Genomic DNA, 19,975 nt, shown 5'->3' with positions numbered 1-19,975 from the left:
ACCTCCTGAAGTGTTCATTCATATTATACAAATATGGACTAGAGTTAAGGTGTATAGTGAAAAAACATTGTCTCAAAGGGGCATCATTAAATTTGTGTTTTTAATCAACATTGTGGGATTAATGTAATTACTTTATACCATCTTAATTTGCATAAAGTTTTTATTTTTATCTGTTTATTATCCCATGTTATGTGGTCTGCACTCATGTTCAATAAATATACCAGCACATTTGACTTTGAGACAGTCTGAGCCAGTTTGAGGGAGGCCAGTGTAAAAGTGACTGCAAGGAGTTCACAAATGGTGTGTGTCAGTGTGATGGGGTGCCAGCTCGCCCTTATAATTTGTGTTTATTATTGTTATTTTTACTGTTTTCATTATGTTTTTCATTATAATTCTTGTTTGTTTTGGATTGGCAGGGATGGGGTTAAATTCCTACCTGTAAAATACATGTGAGAATGTCAGCTGAAACCCTTTGTCGAGGGGAGTGGTTTGGTAGAGAGAGAGAGAGAGAGAGAGAGAGAGAGAGAGAGAGAGAGAGAGAGAGAGAGAGAGAGAGAGAGAGAGAGAGAGAGAGAGAGAGAGAGAGAGAGAGAGAGAGAGAGAGAGAGAGAGAGAGAGAGTGTAAGTGTTGTCTGTAAAAATGTGTATAGATACCTGTTTGAGTTATTTTGTTCCAGTGTTTTGTTAAAAGCCTTTGTTTCATGTTTAAACCTCTTGTTTGGCCCTTGCGACATTTTATTTTGTGTTTTTTTTGTCAATTAAAGCATTTTTGTTTCACTGCATTTTCTGACTCCGAGTCTTCCCTCTGCAGCTATCCTGCCACAGTCAATATCTATGAGGGAGTAAGTAGTCACTGATGCACAACTCTATAGTGGTCGTTTTTATACTGCTCAAATATCTTGAACCAGGAGCAAGAGAAACTTGAGTAAAGGCACATTCCCTAGCCTTGGCCAACATCTTTGTGAGTGTACAAGGGGAGTGTCACCTATGATGTGTGCATTTAGCACTTTCAGCAAATGTTTAACTTAATGGATTAAAAATGATGAGACATTGTAGTGGTTTTAATTAAAACTACAGTACACACAACTTAACACAGACAAAACAACAGACATTTATTTTAGCATCGTGGTTTATTTTATTTTTTAAACAATTAACAGCAAAAAAAAAAGCAAAATACTAAATGCTTACTAAATACTCTAGTCTCATTTCGGGAAAAGATTACATTGCAATATCCTGTTTTCAATGGGTGAAAGAGTTGACAAATCAAAAGCATACTTACGCAAAAATATAGATTACCAAATACTGAATATTACTGCAGTTTGTGCAAAGAAATCTTAACCTCTTGTCATTCAAACCTTCAACATGATTACTTTAGTACCATACAACCTTAAATGCTAAATATATATTCTGTTAGGAAAACCCTTGTATTTTAACAAGTGAGCACAGAAACCTAAAAAAAAATCTTATGCACACAAATTAATTTTAAAATATATGTAAATAATACTACAGGCACATAATCCCATTTGTAAAGATCAATCGCAGTGTGGGCTTTCTTCATCATTGTAATGTATTAAACAGTGGGCAATCTTCATTAATTCACAACACTGTTTCAAAAGCATCTTCATTCATTCTAGACTGCACAGTGTAATAAAGCATAGTGAAAGCATTGTAAACCATTGTAACGATTAGGGAGGTATATGGAAAAGTGTATTAATAAATAAACAAGGCAAACCAGGGAAAATGATTAGTATAACCATGGGAAAAGCCTGGTAAAACTGCAAAAATACAGTGGTAAACTTTTCTAGGGTTCCTTGGTTCAAATTATGTTTAACAAGCAACAGGATGCACATTTTTAATCCTACAAGACAGTCTTTATATAATTTATGAGTTTGTGAATATAGATCCCCCCCCCCGATTTATTTTAGCAAGCAATATAACTGGAGTTTCACACCAAATTGCTGTGAAACGCCAGGGGGTCCTGCTGGTTAATTACAGTAAGGCTATAAACACTTAACCTTTTTTTTCTGCTGAAAATCGTGATAACTAACTAGGATTTTATTTTAAATTCTGTGTTTTTTTACTAGCTTTGATCTATCGGCTTACACTGTCACCACACTAAATATTAACAAGAGAGGTAATATCTCCTATTTTACTGAAAATGATCAGATAACAACTCTAACCTTCAAATAATAAGGCCCCACGATTATGTAGCTTGGTATAGGAATGCTGCTAGATGACTGTTCAGAAGTTTTGCCCTGCCAACGTGGCTCTTATTTGAATCTTCGAGGGTTGGGTTTGAATTGACACTGAAGTGGTTATATATTTCTGTACATGTCGGATGCATCCAGCACCTGTAACATGATCGTGGATGACATTTTGGAATGATTTAAAAGCTATTGTATACAGGAAAAGAATTGTAAATATGTGAAATATGAGCAAAAGTTCAGACCACAACCAGCTAAACCTGCTTTAGTTCTCAAACCCAATGAATAATAACCGATACACAATATATGAATGCCCATAGCAGCATACAAAACTATAATATACGATAAGTTTCAGAAAAAAATATATGTTAGGTAGGCTTTGGAATTAGTGGTAAACTAGAATTTGGAAAGTTAAAAAAAAACAACCACCACAGACTTTGTTTTGGGTGACATTTCTAAAAGTGAAATAGCAGCCATTAAAAGAAATGTAATTTAGAGATTTAAAAGGAATTGATAAAGCTAAAACTTCCTCTTGTGAAAATGATTAGCAACTTCAACACTTTCTATGCGCACCAAAACAATAAACTTTTTATTTTATATTCAGATACAGAGATACAGGCAGTGGGGTCAGCTTGCTTCATTTCAAACCTGTATCCTGGCAACCATGTCTGGTGACTATAGCACATAGTTAAAAGCCTTTTCCCCAGGAATCTTAGACATTGTGTGAATGTCAGACAATGAAACACAGTCTCATGCTTGTATCAAAAACGACACACAGCGTTTTCTCTGAGTTTTAAAAACTGTGAAGTTGCTAATTTATTTCACAAGAGCGTGTGCCCTCAATATGACCCAGTTCCCATTTCTGAAGTTGGGGGTTTGATTGATCACAGCTCATGGATGATTGGGTTAACAGTTCCATTGGCGCTGGGAAGTTTGCATTCTTTCTTGAAGTCGCACCCCTCAAGCAGGTTGCTGTAAAGATTCTTCACGTGCTGATACTCTGGGGCTGGATCGTCCGTCTGGGGGAAGGACAGGGGTTTCTCGTTGAGCAGTAGCTGAAGCCGGTAGCTCCCCTCACATCGGTGAAGAATGAAAACCAGGTTGGAGGCGTAGGGCACAATGTGGCCTGTTCGGAACACACGCCCCCCCTGCTGGGCGAAGTTGTCGGCAGTCAGTGGTGTCTCATCCTTAAAGAAGCCCATGAGGGACAGCAGTGGGAGGAGAGTCTCAGCGTGGCCAATCTGGAAAGCTGCGGGCTCAGAGACCGTACCCGACCTATAAAATACACACAAACAAACAGAGTCTATTCCTATGATCTAGATCAGGGGTTCCCAAACTGTGGTCCGTGGTCCAAAGGTGGGCCGCGACACAGTCCCGGTGGGCCGCGGGAGCAATGACACTATGTATTTTTTTCTATTAATAGTGAAAAGCAGACGCCGGTGGCAGCTGTAACTGTAGAAAAATAAATGGTAGCAAGGGAGTCTTGGCGAAATTCACAAATCAGCACTAACAGATTGCCTGCCTGTAGGCGGGATGTAAAGCGAGAGTTCTGACAATAGTGTTAAGGTCATGTGATTGCTCTGCGGGTAGATGTAAACAGTGTGTTCAGTATTTTATAAAATTACAATATGTCGAATCCGCTACCAAAGAATACGTTTTGCAAATTATAAAGAACAAAAAAGGCAGCTACAGGAGTTTGAATGCATTTGTACCGTGGGCTCACTTCTGAGGTGCTGGAATGGGTTTTTTCTTTTGCAGAAAAGTTTTCATTCATTTAAAAATTCATTTGATGCCTATGATGAATACGTTTTTGTGACTAATTAGCTATTAACATTTAAAATAGAGTATTTTGATATATGTTTCAATAGTAACTAAATCAGTTATCAGTTACTTATCAAACTCATGAATCTTGTTACATACCGGAAATTGACTTATTAAAATTTTTGGATATACTGCTATTTTTTTAAATTACTGGCTCATTCACAGTTGTCTTAAACGCGAGAATATGTTTTGTTGGAAAATAATACAAATTAAATAATAATAAAAAAAGCTGCAGATGGATTTATTTTCGTTAAGTGGCGCAGCTGCGCTCCAATTTTTTTTTTTTGGGGGGGGGGGGCGGGGGGGTGATGTTGCAAGCCAACTGAATTGAATTTTGCAAGTTGTATTTGGTTGCACAGAGTAGTGGTGAAAAAAGTAACTTCTGCAAGGCTCTCAATTTCCCTATTGTGCACATTTGTCTTTTTTGTGCATGACAATTCAGCGTGAGAGGTAACGGCTGGACGTTTTAGTTACAGTCTTCAGAAATGAGGATTAAAGTTATGTTTTTGTGCACATTGTACTGGTTTTACTCAAAGTAATTCCTGTTCAGGTATTTCTGAATGCGAATAATAAGTCATGCATTTCTTTCTTGTTTGAGGACCAAGAAAAATAACTGCATTTCTAATAATTTCAATTATACAAAAGGTGTCTAATTTAAAGGTTTGATAAAAAAACAACTGTTTAGTTTTTGTAATTTATTTTATTTACTAAAATTAAAGTGTATCACTCAGTGTGGTTTCCATCTTTCACAATATTTATTCAAATTAATAAAGGACAGTTTAGATTAGGTTTATTTATAATGTTGCAGGTTTAAACATATAAAATGCTTCTAATTTAACATTTTCCCAAGGAGTGCTAATAGTGGACTGCAGTGCCTAATGCAGCTGAACAAGTGGGCATCAGGTAAAAAAGTTTGGGAAACCCTAATCTAGATAACACCTCAGTAGCCAACTGAAATAGTTAATAAAGACAAAATGCACACAGGAGCCAGAAAAAGATTAAGCACATCCCTGGTTCTTCTAGAGACACATTGCAAGAAGGTTTTTTTTCTAGAAAGTTATTTTTGGATATAGTTGAAACCTTGTATAATAACAATTGTTAACTTGTTGGATATTGATTTGGAGGTGTCAAAAAACAACAGTAAACAAGACAGCTACAGCAAAATTATATTTAGTTTTTGCTCATTTCTAAAGATTAATTCTGTATTGTAAAACACAGAACTGACAAAACCACCATCACAATTGATGTGTTACCATTATTAGTCAGACCTAGACTACAGTGGATGACATTTTTAATTATTTGGTGGGCGATTTGCAAATTTGCACGCAGACTTAAAGTAAAAGCTCAAAATAAAAATGCAAATAGCTTATTTCGGGCTTTGACCGGGCAAACTGTGGCCTGCCCACTGCTTTTCAGGCCTAGTCCGAATCACTCCCTCTGTTCTTTCATTTCTGTTCTGAGTGACAGACCATCCCTCTGTTTGTTCATTCCTGTTCTGAGGTTTACATACAGGTGAAAATTGACTTTACAGTCATGACTGTGTGACGTTGTCACGTGAATACATTTGGTCAGAACAACTTCAATTGCTTTCTCACGATAAAAACAGCTGTAAAAACTCATGTAAACCGGAGCAGGACTCGTGCTTGTTTCACGAGATTTCCGCAGTCAAGACCCCGTTTAACTGACGGAATCTCACGTTATTCCTCAGCAAAGCCGTACCAAACCACACACACACAAAAGACACTGCAAATGTTAACCTCTCGTATAGCCTATTAATGTTTATATACATGTATGTTGTTAAGCACAGCTAACCAAACTTTTATTATTGTTATTGTTATTGGTAGTAGTAGTAGTAATTGTATTTTCTTTCTGTAATTCTTTTAAGATGTCCCAGGAACAACAGAGCTCCACCTCTTCTTCCACTGCACAGAACTGGAATGAATTGTTAGCATCAATTGGCATATAGTGCAATAAGTAATGGATGTAGTTACCAAACAACATAAATGTACCGTATAGCTTTAAATAAAGACTTTTGTTTGAATGTTTATAATATTACAATACATCCACGTTTCAATGTGTGCATGTGTGTTAAGCTGATTCTGCACCTGGCACTTCTACCGCAGCTGCAGACCAGCAGTCACTGGCTTCTCGGAACAGAGGCAGGGTATAGGGACAGGCAGATGTGTACAGGAACATTAGGATGCTCAGCCTGGTACTCCACCTATAGAATTGCCAGTGCATGAAGCTGCTCAGGAACCTCATATGTATTTTAACATATCCCCCTGTTCTCAATCTTGTATTCATATAGGCCTAAGGATCATACCGTTTTTTACTGTATTGTAGTGTAACCCCCAGTGTTCCCACATTTTCCACATACATTTATAGACTACTTTAATTAAATAAAACTTTTAGATGTTACACATATCTATTTTTTAAGTAGTACAACTTGTACTTGGTAGAAGTTTTATTTTACGTGTGTGTGTGTATGTTGGAAAGGTAACGAGACACAAACAAGTAATGCATGATAATTCGGAATGTGCTCGACATGTTAAAAATCTTCATGGCAACGGATACATGATATTCAGAGTCGTTCTCTTCCTAATTACTAGGCAGACACAGTCAGTATATCCAGATCATGCTCCCTCCTGCAACAATGCTGGTTTTCCCACATCACACCAGCATTGTTGCAGGAGGGATATACTGCGATGTTTAGAAGACAAAATCTCTCTTTCTCCTGGCTAACATTCCTGAATGAAATTGACAAATTACTGCAATATGGACAACACAGGACACAGCAAAGGTAAAGTAATGTGTTTTTTGTAAACACTGCAGGTGGCCCCTGTTCCCCTCTGGACATGAAGACAGCTTTTGCCCTTGGGTAATACCAAGGCACTGTCATAGCCCTGCATCTTTATAGTTTAGAAAACTGCACAATAATTTCCGTAGCTTGACACACACATTGAGGATTTACACAATTCATCACCTCAGGTTTGCTCAATCCTGTATTATGTTTCTCAATGTTCTTGGGACACAGTAAGTCTTCTTTTCACCACACACATAGCAGTTTTCTGACAACTCATGTAGGTAAAAATCACTCCTGTTGGTTCCTCTTTTTTATTAGCACTATTAGTGATGTTTCATTCTCTAATTGCACTCTTGGCTCTTAAAGGTTGATTAGTGCAGTATTTTGGGAGGCCAGATTACTAGTTAGAAAGAAAAAAAATTATAATCTCAAGCAGAAGAGGGTTTTTTTTATAACAATTGTCTCTGAAACAATGCAAGAGAGTCAATTAAACTTGATAAGCAAGAGTAGGATGAGATGCTGGATTCTCACAGCTTGCCATGTTAAAAAAAAAAAAAAAAAAAGCACTGTATACTGTACATGGGTGGATAAAAATGGTACAGCTGAAACCTGCTCTTTAATAAACGGTGACCCCCCAGTATGTACCAATTTGTATGCTGTTCTTATATGACAGTAATAGCGCTTTTTAATTTCTTTACAGTTGTATCAAACTCATACGGAACACTGAGGTAATATATTCTTCTATAGTGAAGGGGTACTTAATCATAGCCCACTTTGTATATAACAGTTGCCTTCCCCAGTAACAAACCGGGCACAACGGACAAAGCAGCAGACAGAGACTTTGATAAAGGGTATTTGGCTGGCAAGTGCTGTGTCAAAGATGGCACAACTGATCACAAAGAAGAGGCTCAAAGGTAAAGAGTCTATGGGTCATTCTGCAGAACAGACTTTTAGAACAACTTAAACACCTTGCAGACTGCTGTCCTGGCAAAACATTGTGGCCCTACATCCTTATTCAGTTTTAGGACAGGTATTTCAGATTTTCCAGTCCAGTACATACACTAATACACATCTATAATATATGCTTGTTACGTGGTAGGCTATCTAACTGCTGTTCTACAGGCCAATAATGTATTGGTCTAATTCTACACGAAAAACATCATAAAAATACTTCAACGTTTTAGTCTGGAAGTCATTCTCTTATCTTATTTCTTAACATGGAAATGCCTTTATTGTGACGTCAAAGCCAGCATATTCCACCTTTTGCTCTAACCTAGTCAATAATCAGTAGATTTACATCACTGTTGTGAACTATTTATTGATTTATTGCAGCTTGAACGCTTATGAATGAAGTCAAACCTAAATAAACTGATGCAACAGACCTTCACTTCCAAGGCTAATTATATTTACCTCAAACAAGGGACCCACCTACAAAACTATAGCTCCCCATATACTGCAGTCTCTCTGTATGTTTCTAGTAGATATTGAGGCAAAGCTATTAATGTTTCAGCTATTGGTACAAGAAACCATTGAGGTCACACCCTGTTATTATACCTGTGCTTTGCTTTAACTAAAATGTTCCTAGTAAAATTGCCTGTACTGGCTCTGCAATCTGCCTTACCTTTCTGGATAAATTTGTTTTGCCTTATACGCGACCTGTGACAGATATAAAAAAGTCTACATTGAGAAAAAAAAAATGAGTTATCATAATCTTATTATCCTTTACAATCTTGTCTATGGACTTTATATTTGTCCTGGTTGTATTTAGGGTGCAGCAAAGTTATTAAAAAGACATTATTATTTATTATTATTATTATTATTACAGTGCCTTGCGAAAGTATTCGGCCCCCTTGAACTTTGCGACCTTTTGCCACATTTCAGGCTTCAAACATAAAGATATGAAACTGTAATTTTTTGTGAAGAATCAACAACAAGTGGGACACAATCATGAAGTGGAACGAAATTTATTGGATATTTCAAACTTTTTTAACAAATAAAAAACTGAAAAATTGGGCGTGCAAAATTATTCAGCCCCTTTACTTTCAGTGCAGCAAACTCTCTCCAGAAGTTCAGTGAGGATCTCTGAATGATCCAATGTTGACCTAAATGACTAATGATGATAAATAGAATCCACCTGTGTGTAATCAAGTCTCCGTATAAATGCACCTGCACTGTGATAGTCTCAGAGGTCCGTTTAAAGCGCAGAGAGCATCAAGAAGAACAAGGAACACACCAGGCAGGTCCGAGATACTGTTGTGGAGAAGTTTAAAGCCGGATTTGGATACAAAAAGATTTCCCAAGCTTTAAACATCCCAAGGAGCACTGTGCAAGCGATAATATTGAAATGGAAGGAGTATCAGACCACTGCAAATCTACCAAGACCTGGCCGTCCCTCTAAACTTTCAGCTCATACAAGGAGAAGACTGATCAGAGATGCAGCCAAGAGGCCCATGATCACTCTGGATGAACTGCAGAGATCTACAGCTGAGGTGGGAGACTCTGTCCATAGGACAACAATCAGTCGTATACTGCACAAATCTGGCCTTTATGGAAGAGTGGCAAGAAGAAAGCCATTTCTTAAAGATATCCATAAAAAGTGTCGTTTACAGTTTGCCACAAGCCACCTGGGAGACACACCAAACATGTGGAAGAAGGTGCTCTGGTCAGATGAAACCAAAATCGAACTTTTTGGCAACAATGCAAAACGTTATGTTTGGCGTAAAAGCAACACAGCTCATCACCCTGAACACACCATCCCCACTGTCAAACATGGTGGTGGCAGCATCATGGTTTGGGCCTGCTTTTCTTCAGCAGGGACAGGGAAGATGGTTAAAATTGATGGGAAGATGGATGGAGCCAAATACAGGACCATTCTGGAAGAAAACCTGATGGAGTCTGCAAAAGACCTGAGACTGGGACGGAGATTTGTCTTCCAACAAGACAATGATCCAAAACATAAAGCAAAATCTACAATGGAATGGTTCACAAATAAACATATCCAGGTGTTAGAATGGCCAAGTCAAAGTCCAGACCTGAATCCAATCGAGAATCTGTGGAAAGAACTGAAAACTGCTGTTCACAAATGCTCTCCATCCAACCTCACTGAGCTCGAGCTGTTTTGCAAGGAGGAATGGGCAAAAATTTCAGTCTCTCGATGTGCAAAACTGATAGAGACATACCCCAAGCGACTTACAGCTGTAATCGCAGCAAAAGGTGGCGCTACAAAGTATTAACTTAAGGGGGCTGAATAATTTTGCACGCCCAATTTTTCAGTTTTTTTTTGTTAAAAAAGTTTGAAATATCCAATAAATTTCGTTCCACTTCATGATTGTGTCCCACTTGTTGTTGATTCTTCACAAAAAATTACAGTTTCATATCTTTATGTTTGAAGCCTGAAATGTGGCAAAAGGTCGCAAAGTTCAAGGGGGCCGAATACTTTCGCAAGGCACTGTATTATTATTATTATTAATTTCTTAGCAGACGCCCTTATCCAGGGCGACTTACAATCGTAAGCAAATACATTTCAAGTATGCATCACTACAAATGTTTGAAGGATGAGGTGTACCTGCACATTTAATATTTACATGTCCCTTGCAGGCATGTCAGAGATTTTGCTGTTAAACAAAACAAGAACATTCAGTTTTTTTATGATGCTATGCAGTTTGGCAAGATAACTGCAAAGGGAAGCTCAGCAGTTCTGGCAGCTAAAACTGCGCACCTTATACACCTTACAAACATTTTAAATCCACATAAACATATATAAACTGTGCACCTTATACACCTTACAAACATAGTAAATACATATAAAATTACAAGAATTAAGATTTAAACGAGCACTGCTATTAACAATTGTTTTTTTGTTTTTTTTTTTACTTTTGAATTGTGCAGGAGAGTTCTAGGCACTGGCTCTGACACGTGTACACGGAATGTGCAGGATTTTGACAAATTCATAACTGTGATTGGTTGATTCCTTATACATATTAGAAAATAAAAGAAATTCACATTCGCCACCAAACTGTTTGTGAAGTCTGTAAATTTCCTTTGTGATGGGAATTATTGCTCAAGTATAGTGAATATTGTCCTGTCACTGCTTCCTACTGTCAATACTGAGAAGTCACTAACCTCTGTGTCAATCCAAATGAACCACAATAGCCACAGTAAGAAGACATTTCTTTAAAATGTTTTCCAGTGACACAAACAGGATTTCTCCAAAAGGGTAGTCTCAGAGTGTATCTTCATAACAAGGATTAAAGTACATCAATTGAATTCATCCTCAAATGGAGGCTTTTCCTTTACTTAAGGTGCTAGAGGGGATTAAAAAGATGACAGATTATATCAGCGAATCAGTTTACGAGTACAGAGGTCATTATCTTTTGGTAGATGCCTTCTAAGCGAAAATCTTAAAACTAGCTTCAAATTAACACCTGACGGTCGCCATGGACAATTGTCAAGCAGGCAACAACCGCTGCGTCGGACAAAAAAGTAAGGTCTAGCCAGAGCTTACTAGACATCACGCTACCACACATTAAGGAAGAGAACTATTAACACATTTAGCCTGCCTGGAATGACTGTTGTTTAGTGTGTGTTTGCCTGCATCACAAACCACCGCTTTCCAATATCACAGTTAATGTATACTGTTCAAAACGCTTTGCAGATCACAGACATTGTTTTCTGTGTTCTTGTTTCTGGACACATAAACATGCAAAGAAATATGCTTAAGTTTACCAAGGTTTAAAAAAAATAAAAATAAAAATCAGTGCAACAAAAAGACCCAACAATTAAAAAAAGGAACATTTTCTGACCTACAAATGATTTTCCAGTAATATGTTGAAATATCAGACATTATGTAAGGTTTTTATTTCGCACAATATATTTTTTATACCCTGATTTTATAAATAAAGATCAGTGCTGTACAGCACTATTAAACATATTCACATCCAACCATTCAAGTTTAACATGGCTTTATGTAATCTTTGTGTTGGTCTTGCAAACATACAGTATGTGGTATTCAGAACACTGTTTGAATGAGTGGCGGGTACAGATTTGGAGAAAACATTTTTGTAACTTTAAAAATGGTACCCAATAAAAAGTAATCAAAGGTTCCATTATATGTTATATGTTTATTGTATTTTGAGTTGCATGTGATTGATTTGCTCCTTAATGTATTATTGGAAACATTATGTATTGGTTAATAAACAGAATACCACTTGCCTCTCACTCTCCTCAACAGCCTTGTCCAAGCGTCTGAAGAGGTCGTGAAACAGAGTGCAGCTTGATTTACTGTTGATCTCATGTCCGTAGCCTCTCTTCCAGTACTGCTTGAGGTCATTGGCGTATTCCAGAACCTGGTCATTAAAGAAACGTATGGTATATTCTTGTCAGTAAATAAATATATGGTAAATACATTATGTCCAGCAGCAGTCCACTGGAGAAAGTCTTTATACTTTATATCTTCTAATACTTTCCAGTTTATTACCAGATTATGTTCTGTTGTTTGCACAAAGATCTTTTTATTTTATTTTAAGCATGCTTTAAACATTCCTTTCAAAACTAACGGGCCTGCTTCTGACTTCAGAAAATCTCAGTTTCTGTAGTAAGGTGATTTAAAAAACTAAGGGTGTGCAGCTGTAATTTCAGGGATTCCCAGAGGTCCTTGGCTCAGACCCTCATGCTATTAAGCACCCTGACTGAGGACCCACCCGAAATTGATTTTGATACATTTAGTGAGCGAGCTTGTTAGTTTGTATCAGTAGAATTCCAACTGCTTTCATTATGGTCAGTGTCACTTCTCAGACGTTTCAGAAACTGGCCCAGAAATATTGTACACCGTCTGAATGCAAATGCAACATAAACCTGCCTGTTAAGGTAAGCAGAAGTGGTATGGTTTATTTTATTTATGTAGGGAGAAGAAAATACAGTATATCTACCAGAACCATAAATTGGTATAAATCCTGTATTTATTTATTTTAATTTAATTTGAAAAAACTGATGTTAGAATTATAAAGTCCATTAATACAATTGCCTATTTTGTTCTCCTTACAATCACCCCCCTTTTTGATGTATAACGGTACATAATGTTAGTGTGGGCATGAGCTGACCTCAGTATTGCATTTGTAAGAACTCCAAGCACCCTACAGCAACATTCATGTAAATGAATTGATTCCTGGGTCTGAGGAACATTGCTTTGTAAAGGTCATTTGAGAGAAAATAAAATGGATATGTGCTATGGTCCCCTGAAACCGTCTCGCAGGACTCCGAGAGTCCCCAGCCCCACTGTGGGAACCCCTTCTCTACGTAACTGTAATATTGTAAAGGACTTCCCAATTGACTAAATCACAGTGGGACCATTTAAAAAAAAAAAAAACTGAAAAAAGGGCTTTTGCCCAAAACGTTCTGAAATAAATGTTTTTTTGAATCATTTAAACATGATCTATATGTAGGTTGACAGGAAAAAAATTAAAAAATTAAAATTAAATATATATTAAAAAATTAAAAAAATTAAAATATACAAAAGTGTTTATAAACATTCTCTTAAATTAAACAAAGAATTCAATTCTAACATGACCTTAAACAATTCCAAACGATTTTGTGAACTACAAATTCGATTTAATTAATCAGAATCCTTAAAACAGTTTGTGAATAGGAAAAGAAAATGTATATGATATATAGTATTCCTCTATGTAAATGGTTTTTCCAATAGTTTTGGCAACATGAATCAAAACCACCAACCTTAAGTCCAGATTTCAGTCAGGGGGAAGCCTATTTTTCCTGCTACAGTGCTATAGGTTACTTTCCCATGTTACAGATAATAGGTTGCCACCTGAGCCTTAAAGAGTAAGTAGCAGGATTACAGAAATGATGAGAGGTCAATGGTTATTACCCCTGCTGCAGGCATGATCATTTTTCCTCACCTTAGCATCTTCCTGGTCAAAAAGTTGACACCATGGCGATTTCAGATTTCTAATCGAAAGGTCATAAGAACACATGTAAAAGGCAGCTTCAACCAAATCTGCAAAAACAAAGCAGAAAAGAAACTATTATCAACTATAATCTTACCATCTGGTCCAACGCGTTGGTGAATCAATGTGACGTCTTGTTTTAAAGGACACTAATTGTATTCTTGCCATTCATTAAAAACGTTTCTTCTCATAAGGTTTCAAAGTGCGGTTATTATCTGAGGCTAAGCCTGATCTATCTGCGTGTTGATGAAGTCGGTAACTCAGTTCAGGGGATTATCCATCCCATCTTGACTAATACACAATGAATGCTGCAACATGCTACACCAAACATGTTTTTGAAGATCTGCACATAGTATATATCAACTGTTATTTTTTCATTTGCTTAGACTTTTTATTCGAAATATGTTTTCATTGCTTTAAAATGAAACAATGACTAAATAGCGCCACCTAGTGGAATAACCAAACAACAACATGACAACATTAATTACAGAAAATCTGATCAGGGTTATACTGTTGGCCCTCTTGGAGAAAAAATAAGGTTTGCCAGTATGGTTTTCATTATTTGCATCTATAGAAGTATGGGTCTATAATGCCTGCAGGTCTGTGTTAGACTTATCTAAAGTTCTCAGTAACCCAAAAACTGGCACCTTAGCTATTGCCTATACAGTAATGAATGATTATATTGTAAATTTTAATTTGCATCGTATACATTAGTGAAATTTATTATGTTAGCAGAATTTAATTTCTGAAAATGTGGTTAAATGTGTCTGATAAAACAAATGTATTAAGGTCTGTACTTCAAAGTATCGAAAGTATTGGAAGAAAAAGTACAAATTACAGGTTTGAAAGGTATATTGAGCAATAAAACACGAACGAATACATACTAAACCTAGCTAAAGTGGTATTTATCACATTGATCTTTTCTGCAAGGGCAAATATTAATAATTCGCTGGAGCAGAGGGTTTAGCAAGTCGTCGTTGTTCTTGTTGCTGCCTGTGCAGCTAGTCTGAGGGAAACTAAAACACAACCTATGTTTACATGGCTTACCTGCTGTGATGTCACTGGCTGCTATGTCCAGTAGACTGGCCACTTTGTCCAGCACCCCCTGCATCTCTGGTTTAGTCTTGAACAGATCCACCTGCTGCAAGGCAGTCTTGTTCTCTTCCACGTCAACGACAAACCTCTCGCATTTGTCAAAGAATCTCATCAGATCATCATTGACTTCAAGCTGGCAATGCAGATCTACAACAGCAAAGGACACTTTAAATGCTTGAAGCAATATCTTTTTTAAAAAAAGACAGAAACCTGTTGTACATTAACTAGATCAGAGCAGCACACGGTGTTGAACTGGCTTGAAATGAAAGAGACAGCTCCACTTTTCTTTAAAAGACAATAGGTTACTGAATTAACAGCATTAGGACAATTGACAAAATATATTATTTTGGCCTATATCTGTTTCTGAATCAATTGTCCAATCTTGAGCTAATAAGCTTAGTCGACAAGCTTCTGTCCCTTAACAACATACTACTGTAGGAAGGTTTAATGAATCCTAAACTGTATTTAATGTATCAAAATTATAGACTTTAAAATGTAGGCTTTAAATAACTTATTAACAGAGTTCTATGAAAAGGGCCTCTGTCATTTGAACCCATTCATGTGCTGTCGTCACACTCCCTGCCAGAGATCAAACAAAATAAACCCCTTTCACACTGGCATGATCTACCCAGGTCAGAACCTACCAGGCGGGTCGGGGAAGCGATTTCACATTGCTTTTGATAAAGCAGGGTTGACCTGGGTGACAAACACAAGTAAACAATTCCCATGTCAATGCCCCAGAGGCTTCTCTGGATTAAACTCTGCCCAAATGTTTCTTGATCCCTGCTGCAATCTGGTTCATGGAATATAGTCAGTTGGGCATGGGCTAGTTCCAGTAAAAGATAAGCTCAGTCAGTGTGCACACAAGGTTATGTTTTAATAACTCTTTCTGCACTAAGTAACTCTATAACTACATTAGGACGTTGGTTCTCAGACTGGGGTCCAGGGATCCCTTTGAGTCTGAAGTAGCCGAAAATACACATATTTAATATATCTCTTGTTTGCGATTTGTCTTTTCCAGTTAGATATCTGGCAAGTAATTCAATAGTTTCAGTGACTTATACTAATGCAAAAATGGTGGTACGTTAGTTTACTGCTGGAGTTACCGTTCACAGCGGCAAGCAGTTTTGAGTGGGGTTATTTTTTCTCGACATACAGATCTGCAGTGAAGCAGTTCCATTACTGGGGTGGGGGGTTATAATAATAGAATAATGTAAAAAGTCACGAGACACTGAGAAGGTCCTTCAAACGTAACTTCTAAAAACTAGAAACAAACAATACTTAGCTGTTACCCTTTCTCCCGTCCTGCATTTTCCAATACTTCATCACCAGCCCATCGATGAATGAGAGGGTACTGTCCACACATCTGTGCTTGGAACTCGTGATGAACTTCATGCGGCAGTCCCTGAAACTGTCCTCAGTGAACAGTGAAGGGTACGCAGTTGCCAATCGAAAAGCCAGATTCATGTGATCGTCTCTGCCCTTCTTCACTAACTGCCCATCCATCGTGTCGTTATACCACATATCCCAGTGGCTTATATCATCCACCAAGCCCAGACCCCTGCGCTTCGTTTTTGTAGCTATCTTGTAGATGTCTTTCATCATCTTAACGTTTTTGGCGGTCGGGAATCTTGTGCCATGCCTGATGACGGCGCTGATGTGTACCGGAGTGCATTCCTGTTGAAGCTGCAAGGAAGTTTTGTTAACGAAAAGTATGTCGTTCAAAAGGTATGGGTTGATCTCTTCGTATCTGGTCTTGGTCCCAAAATACTTGGCAATTGCTGGGATATCTCCAGTTTGATGTTCCCGATTTGCAACAAGGTTTCCGGCTGAACAAAAACGAGTAAAAGCAAAAGTAAGAAGCACGACGTGTCGGTTTAGTACGACTGCCATAATGTTGTGCTTAGCTCAAGTAACCAGGGAAAAGAAGTCCTTCATTAGTGTTGTCAATAAAATAAAATGGGTTCGTTGTACAGATACAACTGCAACATATGCATGTGTACTCTCGGAGACTGTTGTTTATTCCTGTTTAGTGATGATGATGTAGGTACTGTTTCCTGTCTTCACAGCCAGTCCGCTGCCCTGTCTCGCTCGCTCATCAGCAAGCAGTTTGTGCGCATGTTCTAAAAAGGTGTCGTTCTGAGTGTTACATCAATTGATGACCTATAGAGGGAGAGCTTTAATAATAAATAAACCATATCATCTATGTGCATTAAAATATAAATGTGTGTCGCAGTCATGTTTAATTTAACACTGAAATAAATGATTGAAGAATACCTTGTTTACAGTCCTGTTTCTTAAGGTGTGTTTTAGTAATACACTGCTAGCTGCACTGTTTTGCCAGAGCCCCAACCACCTAATAGGCAATTCACCAAGAAGACATCTTGAAGTATTATAGCCATATTCCAATACTTTACATCATCTTTTGAGGCATTTTCTTGTTACTGTTAAATTGGCCCCTTTTTTAATATATTTAAAATATATGGGATATATTTAAAATATATCAGAAATTTAAATTTACAGACTAATGAAAATATATGGATTACAGACTAAAATATATTTTAAATATATAAAAAAGGGGCCAATTTCTATATATGAAAAATATAAGGGTCATACTTTTCTACCATATATTAAAAATATATGTTTTTTTCCATAAGGGCTCCCAAAAACACAATAGTTCCTGCTGTTAGCAGTGTCTCATTGGCTGTACCTCAGCAGTTTCAGTGATACCATGAAACAAACCAATGATGTCAATTACAGTTCAGTACTTTAAAGGGTCAATAATCCCCCAGTTTGATCTGTCTACAAACATCTACGAAATTATTACATTTCTTATGTCATCGCTGTTGGCCAGTGAGTCAGATTAATGACACAGGCCATGACAATTGAATAAGAATTCCAAATAAAAAAAGACACTACAGTATCACATCGAAAATAAAATGTTTAAACTTTTTGGACAGAAGGGAAAACAATGTTGTAAGTCACTTTTATACAAAGCAACTTACAACAGGACCTCGGTTTTACATCTCATCCGAAGGAAAGAGCACAAGGAGTGACTTGCTCAGAGTCACACACAGTGAGACAGTGGCTGGGATTGAACCTGGAACCGGGAGCAGTGTTTGATTATAGCACGTGCAGATGTCACCAAAAAAGGATGACACACAAAATAAGTTTGTCTGGTTGTTCATTTTTCACACAGTCTGAGAAATTCAGTTTAAAACCACTGACCTAATGAACTCTGTGGTCATACTATAACACCAAGCGACGTGCGAAAAAGTGAATACCAGCACAGAGCTGCAAGTCACCACAAAAGTTTCCCTTCCTGGTGAAGTGCTTAACTGAGCAACCCTGGCCATTCAGTCATGAGCCTTTCTCAGAATGAAACTACTAGTTGCTCCACATTGTGTGGTGGTACTCTGATGTAGACTGATGTGCACCAGGGGCTTAAGTTCACACCTCCTATAGTGCAGTTACACAATATAAAGCTACAGGAATGTTCTACTTCCACATTGAAATTTTCTTTTTTGTTTTGTAAGTGTTTAAGATTATTGTTACATGCAACCACAGTGCTAATTTACTTGCTGGCCACTAGTCTGCACTGCAGTACACTGCACATAGTTTTTGATTACAGCGTGGTCATGTGTAAGTCCAATACTTAGAGATATGACAGCAAGAAATTTGCCGTCCTGGCTTTTAATACAAATGCAAATGCACAGCTAGAGAAACAGACAAGTGCATTTTCAACAAACAAGGGTGGAACTGTAGCATACACTGTGTTTTCCTCCTTGTGGTGTATGGAGTAAGTCTGAGATGATTGTAAAAAAGAACTTGGGAATCTATAATACACTTATCAAACAAAGCTGCTAAAGAAACAGTTGGCACTGTAGCACAAAGGAAAAATAACCACAGAATATGACATTCCTCGATCACAAAAGAGTCATTGTCAGTATAAATTAGCAAGGCCTTAAAACATTTTCTTACCCCACATAAAATGTACAGTAAAGTGTTTTGTTATGCATTACAATATCGACTACATTTATATTGGAACATTTTTTATACATAATACAGCACAGCATTCTTTTCAAATAAAAAACACAAATCTCTTGTAACTGTTAGAGAAAGGTAAAATGTGTTCTTCAACAGCTTCTTTTAACACACACACACAAAAACTCCACAAATTGCTTAGAAATGCCACAAGCAGATGACCATCACTAACTGCTGTGGTCTGGCATACCACAAAGTGTCGTAGTGAGATGACATCAGTCCAGCAGTGGCTATCACCACTTTGATAACATACTGATCTTGTTGATCTGACGTCAGTAACGCTGGCTTATTAAAATAATAATAATAATAATAAAAAACATGTTCACATTTACAATAAACATATGTTTTAATGAACTATTTAATAGTTAAAACCTTTATGTAATTTCTCAAAAAGCACATTGACTACTAACAACAGTATGAGGTTATTAATACAACCTTCAGAAACACAAAATTAAAAAGGAATTATTTTCAGAGTGACTAAAACCAGGAGAAAAATCTACTGGCAGCAGCATTTTGGGGGTTCTTAATACCAGTACAAAGTCTACTGCCAGTAAGAAACCACACAAAGACAAGGACCGAAGAAAGATATTTATTTCTATTTTATGTTAAAGTTTAGAAAGGGAAGTGGGTAGTTATAGTAAGATTTTGTATTGACTAAATACTAAATACTATTGTGCAGCTACTGGCAGCAGCGAAACCAGCCGTAGCCATTAAAAATCCTACCGGTGTAACACCTGTCTTGTATTTTTGTAAATTTTACAGGAAACACCTGTAGGAATTAAAACTTTCATGTCACGCTCTCAAAAGATACCAACTTGCCAAATAATACGTAAAACATCCCGTGGTTAACCCATCAATGTTTAGGCATGCGACACACCTCTTTTTGCAGATTATTTAAAGAATTGCAGTTATAAAAACTTCACACAGTACCCAAAAACATTCTCAATTGTGCCATTACACAGTGATGGCTAATATGTATGAATTGTACCAACACAGTCTGTCTCATAAATTACGTAAAATAAGTTTACGTTCTGTTACAGAATCTGCCC

General features: G+C 37.2%; 1 protein-coding gene across 2 annotated transcripts; it reads right to left on the bottom strand.

The window, feature by feature from the left end:
• Positions 1-1,111: 1,111 nt before the first annotated feature.
• Positions 1,112-16,999, bottom strand: LOC117418274 (multiple inositol polyphosphate phosphatase 1-like). Of its 2 annotated transcripts, none has more exons than XM_034031159.3 (5): positions 16,169-16,999; positions 14,835-15,029; positions 13,740-13,837; positions 12,040-12,173; positions 1,112-3,479 (listed from the first exon to the last, which is right to left on the bottom strand). In XM_034031159.3, the coding sequence occupies exons 1-5, from the start codon at positions 16,773-16,775 to the stop codon at positions 3,089-3,091; spliced, it is 1,425 nt and encodes a 474-aa protein (XP_033887050.1). In that variant the 5' UTR covers positions 16,776-16,999; the 3' UTR covers positions 1,112-3,088. The 2 variants fall into 2 exon arrangements, with proteins under 2 accessions (XP_033887050.1, XP_033887051.1); XM_034031160.3 differs by having other exon boundaries at positions 16,175-16,998.
• Between the last annotated feature and the right edge of the window lie 2,976 nt (positions 17,000-19,975).

The sequence above is a fragment of the Acipenser ruthenus genome, chromosome 13 (assembly GCF_902713425.1).
Source record: "Acipenser ruthenus chromosome 13, fAciRut3.2 maternal haplotype, whole genome shotgun sequence".
Lineage (NCBI taxonomy): Eukaryota > Metazoa > Chordata > Actinopteri > Acipenseriformes > Acipenseridae > Acipenser > Acipenser ruthenus.
Note: the sequence above shows the minus strand (reverse complement) of the source record. Positions and strands in the feature narration are given on the sequence as shown.

What these genes read in the sequence shown, in the direction of transcription:
- LOC117418274 (XM_034031159.3), bottom strand. Translation starts at nt 16,775, where the DNA reads ATGGCAGTCGTACTAAACCGACACGTCGTGCTTCTTACTTTTGCTTTT. An exon ending in GGACGGGAGAAAGGGTAACA is followed by an intron (nt 15,030 to 16,168) that starts GCTAAGTATTGT and finishes TTGCTGTTGTAG; the next exon opens with ATCTGCATTGCCAGCTTGAA. An exon ending in GCTGTTGAGGAGAGTGAGAG is followed by an intron (nt 3,480 to 12,039) that starts GCAAGTGGTATT and finishes TGTATTTTATAG; the next exon opens with GTCGGGTACGGTCTCTGAGC.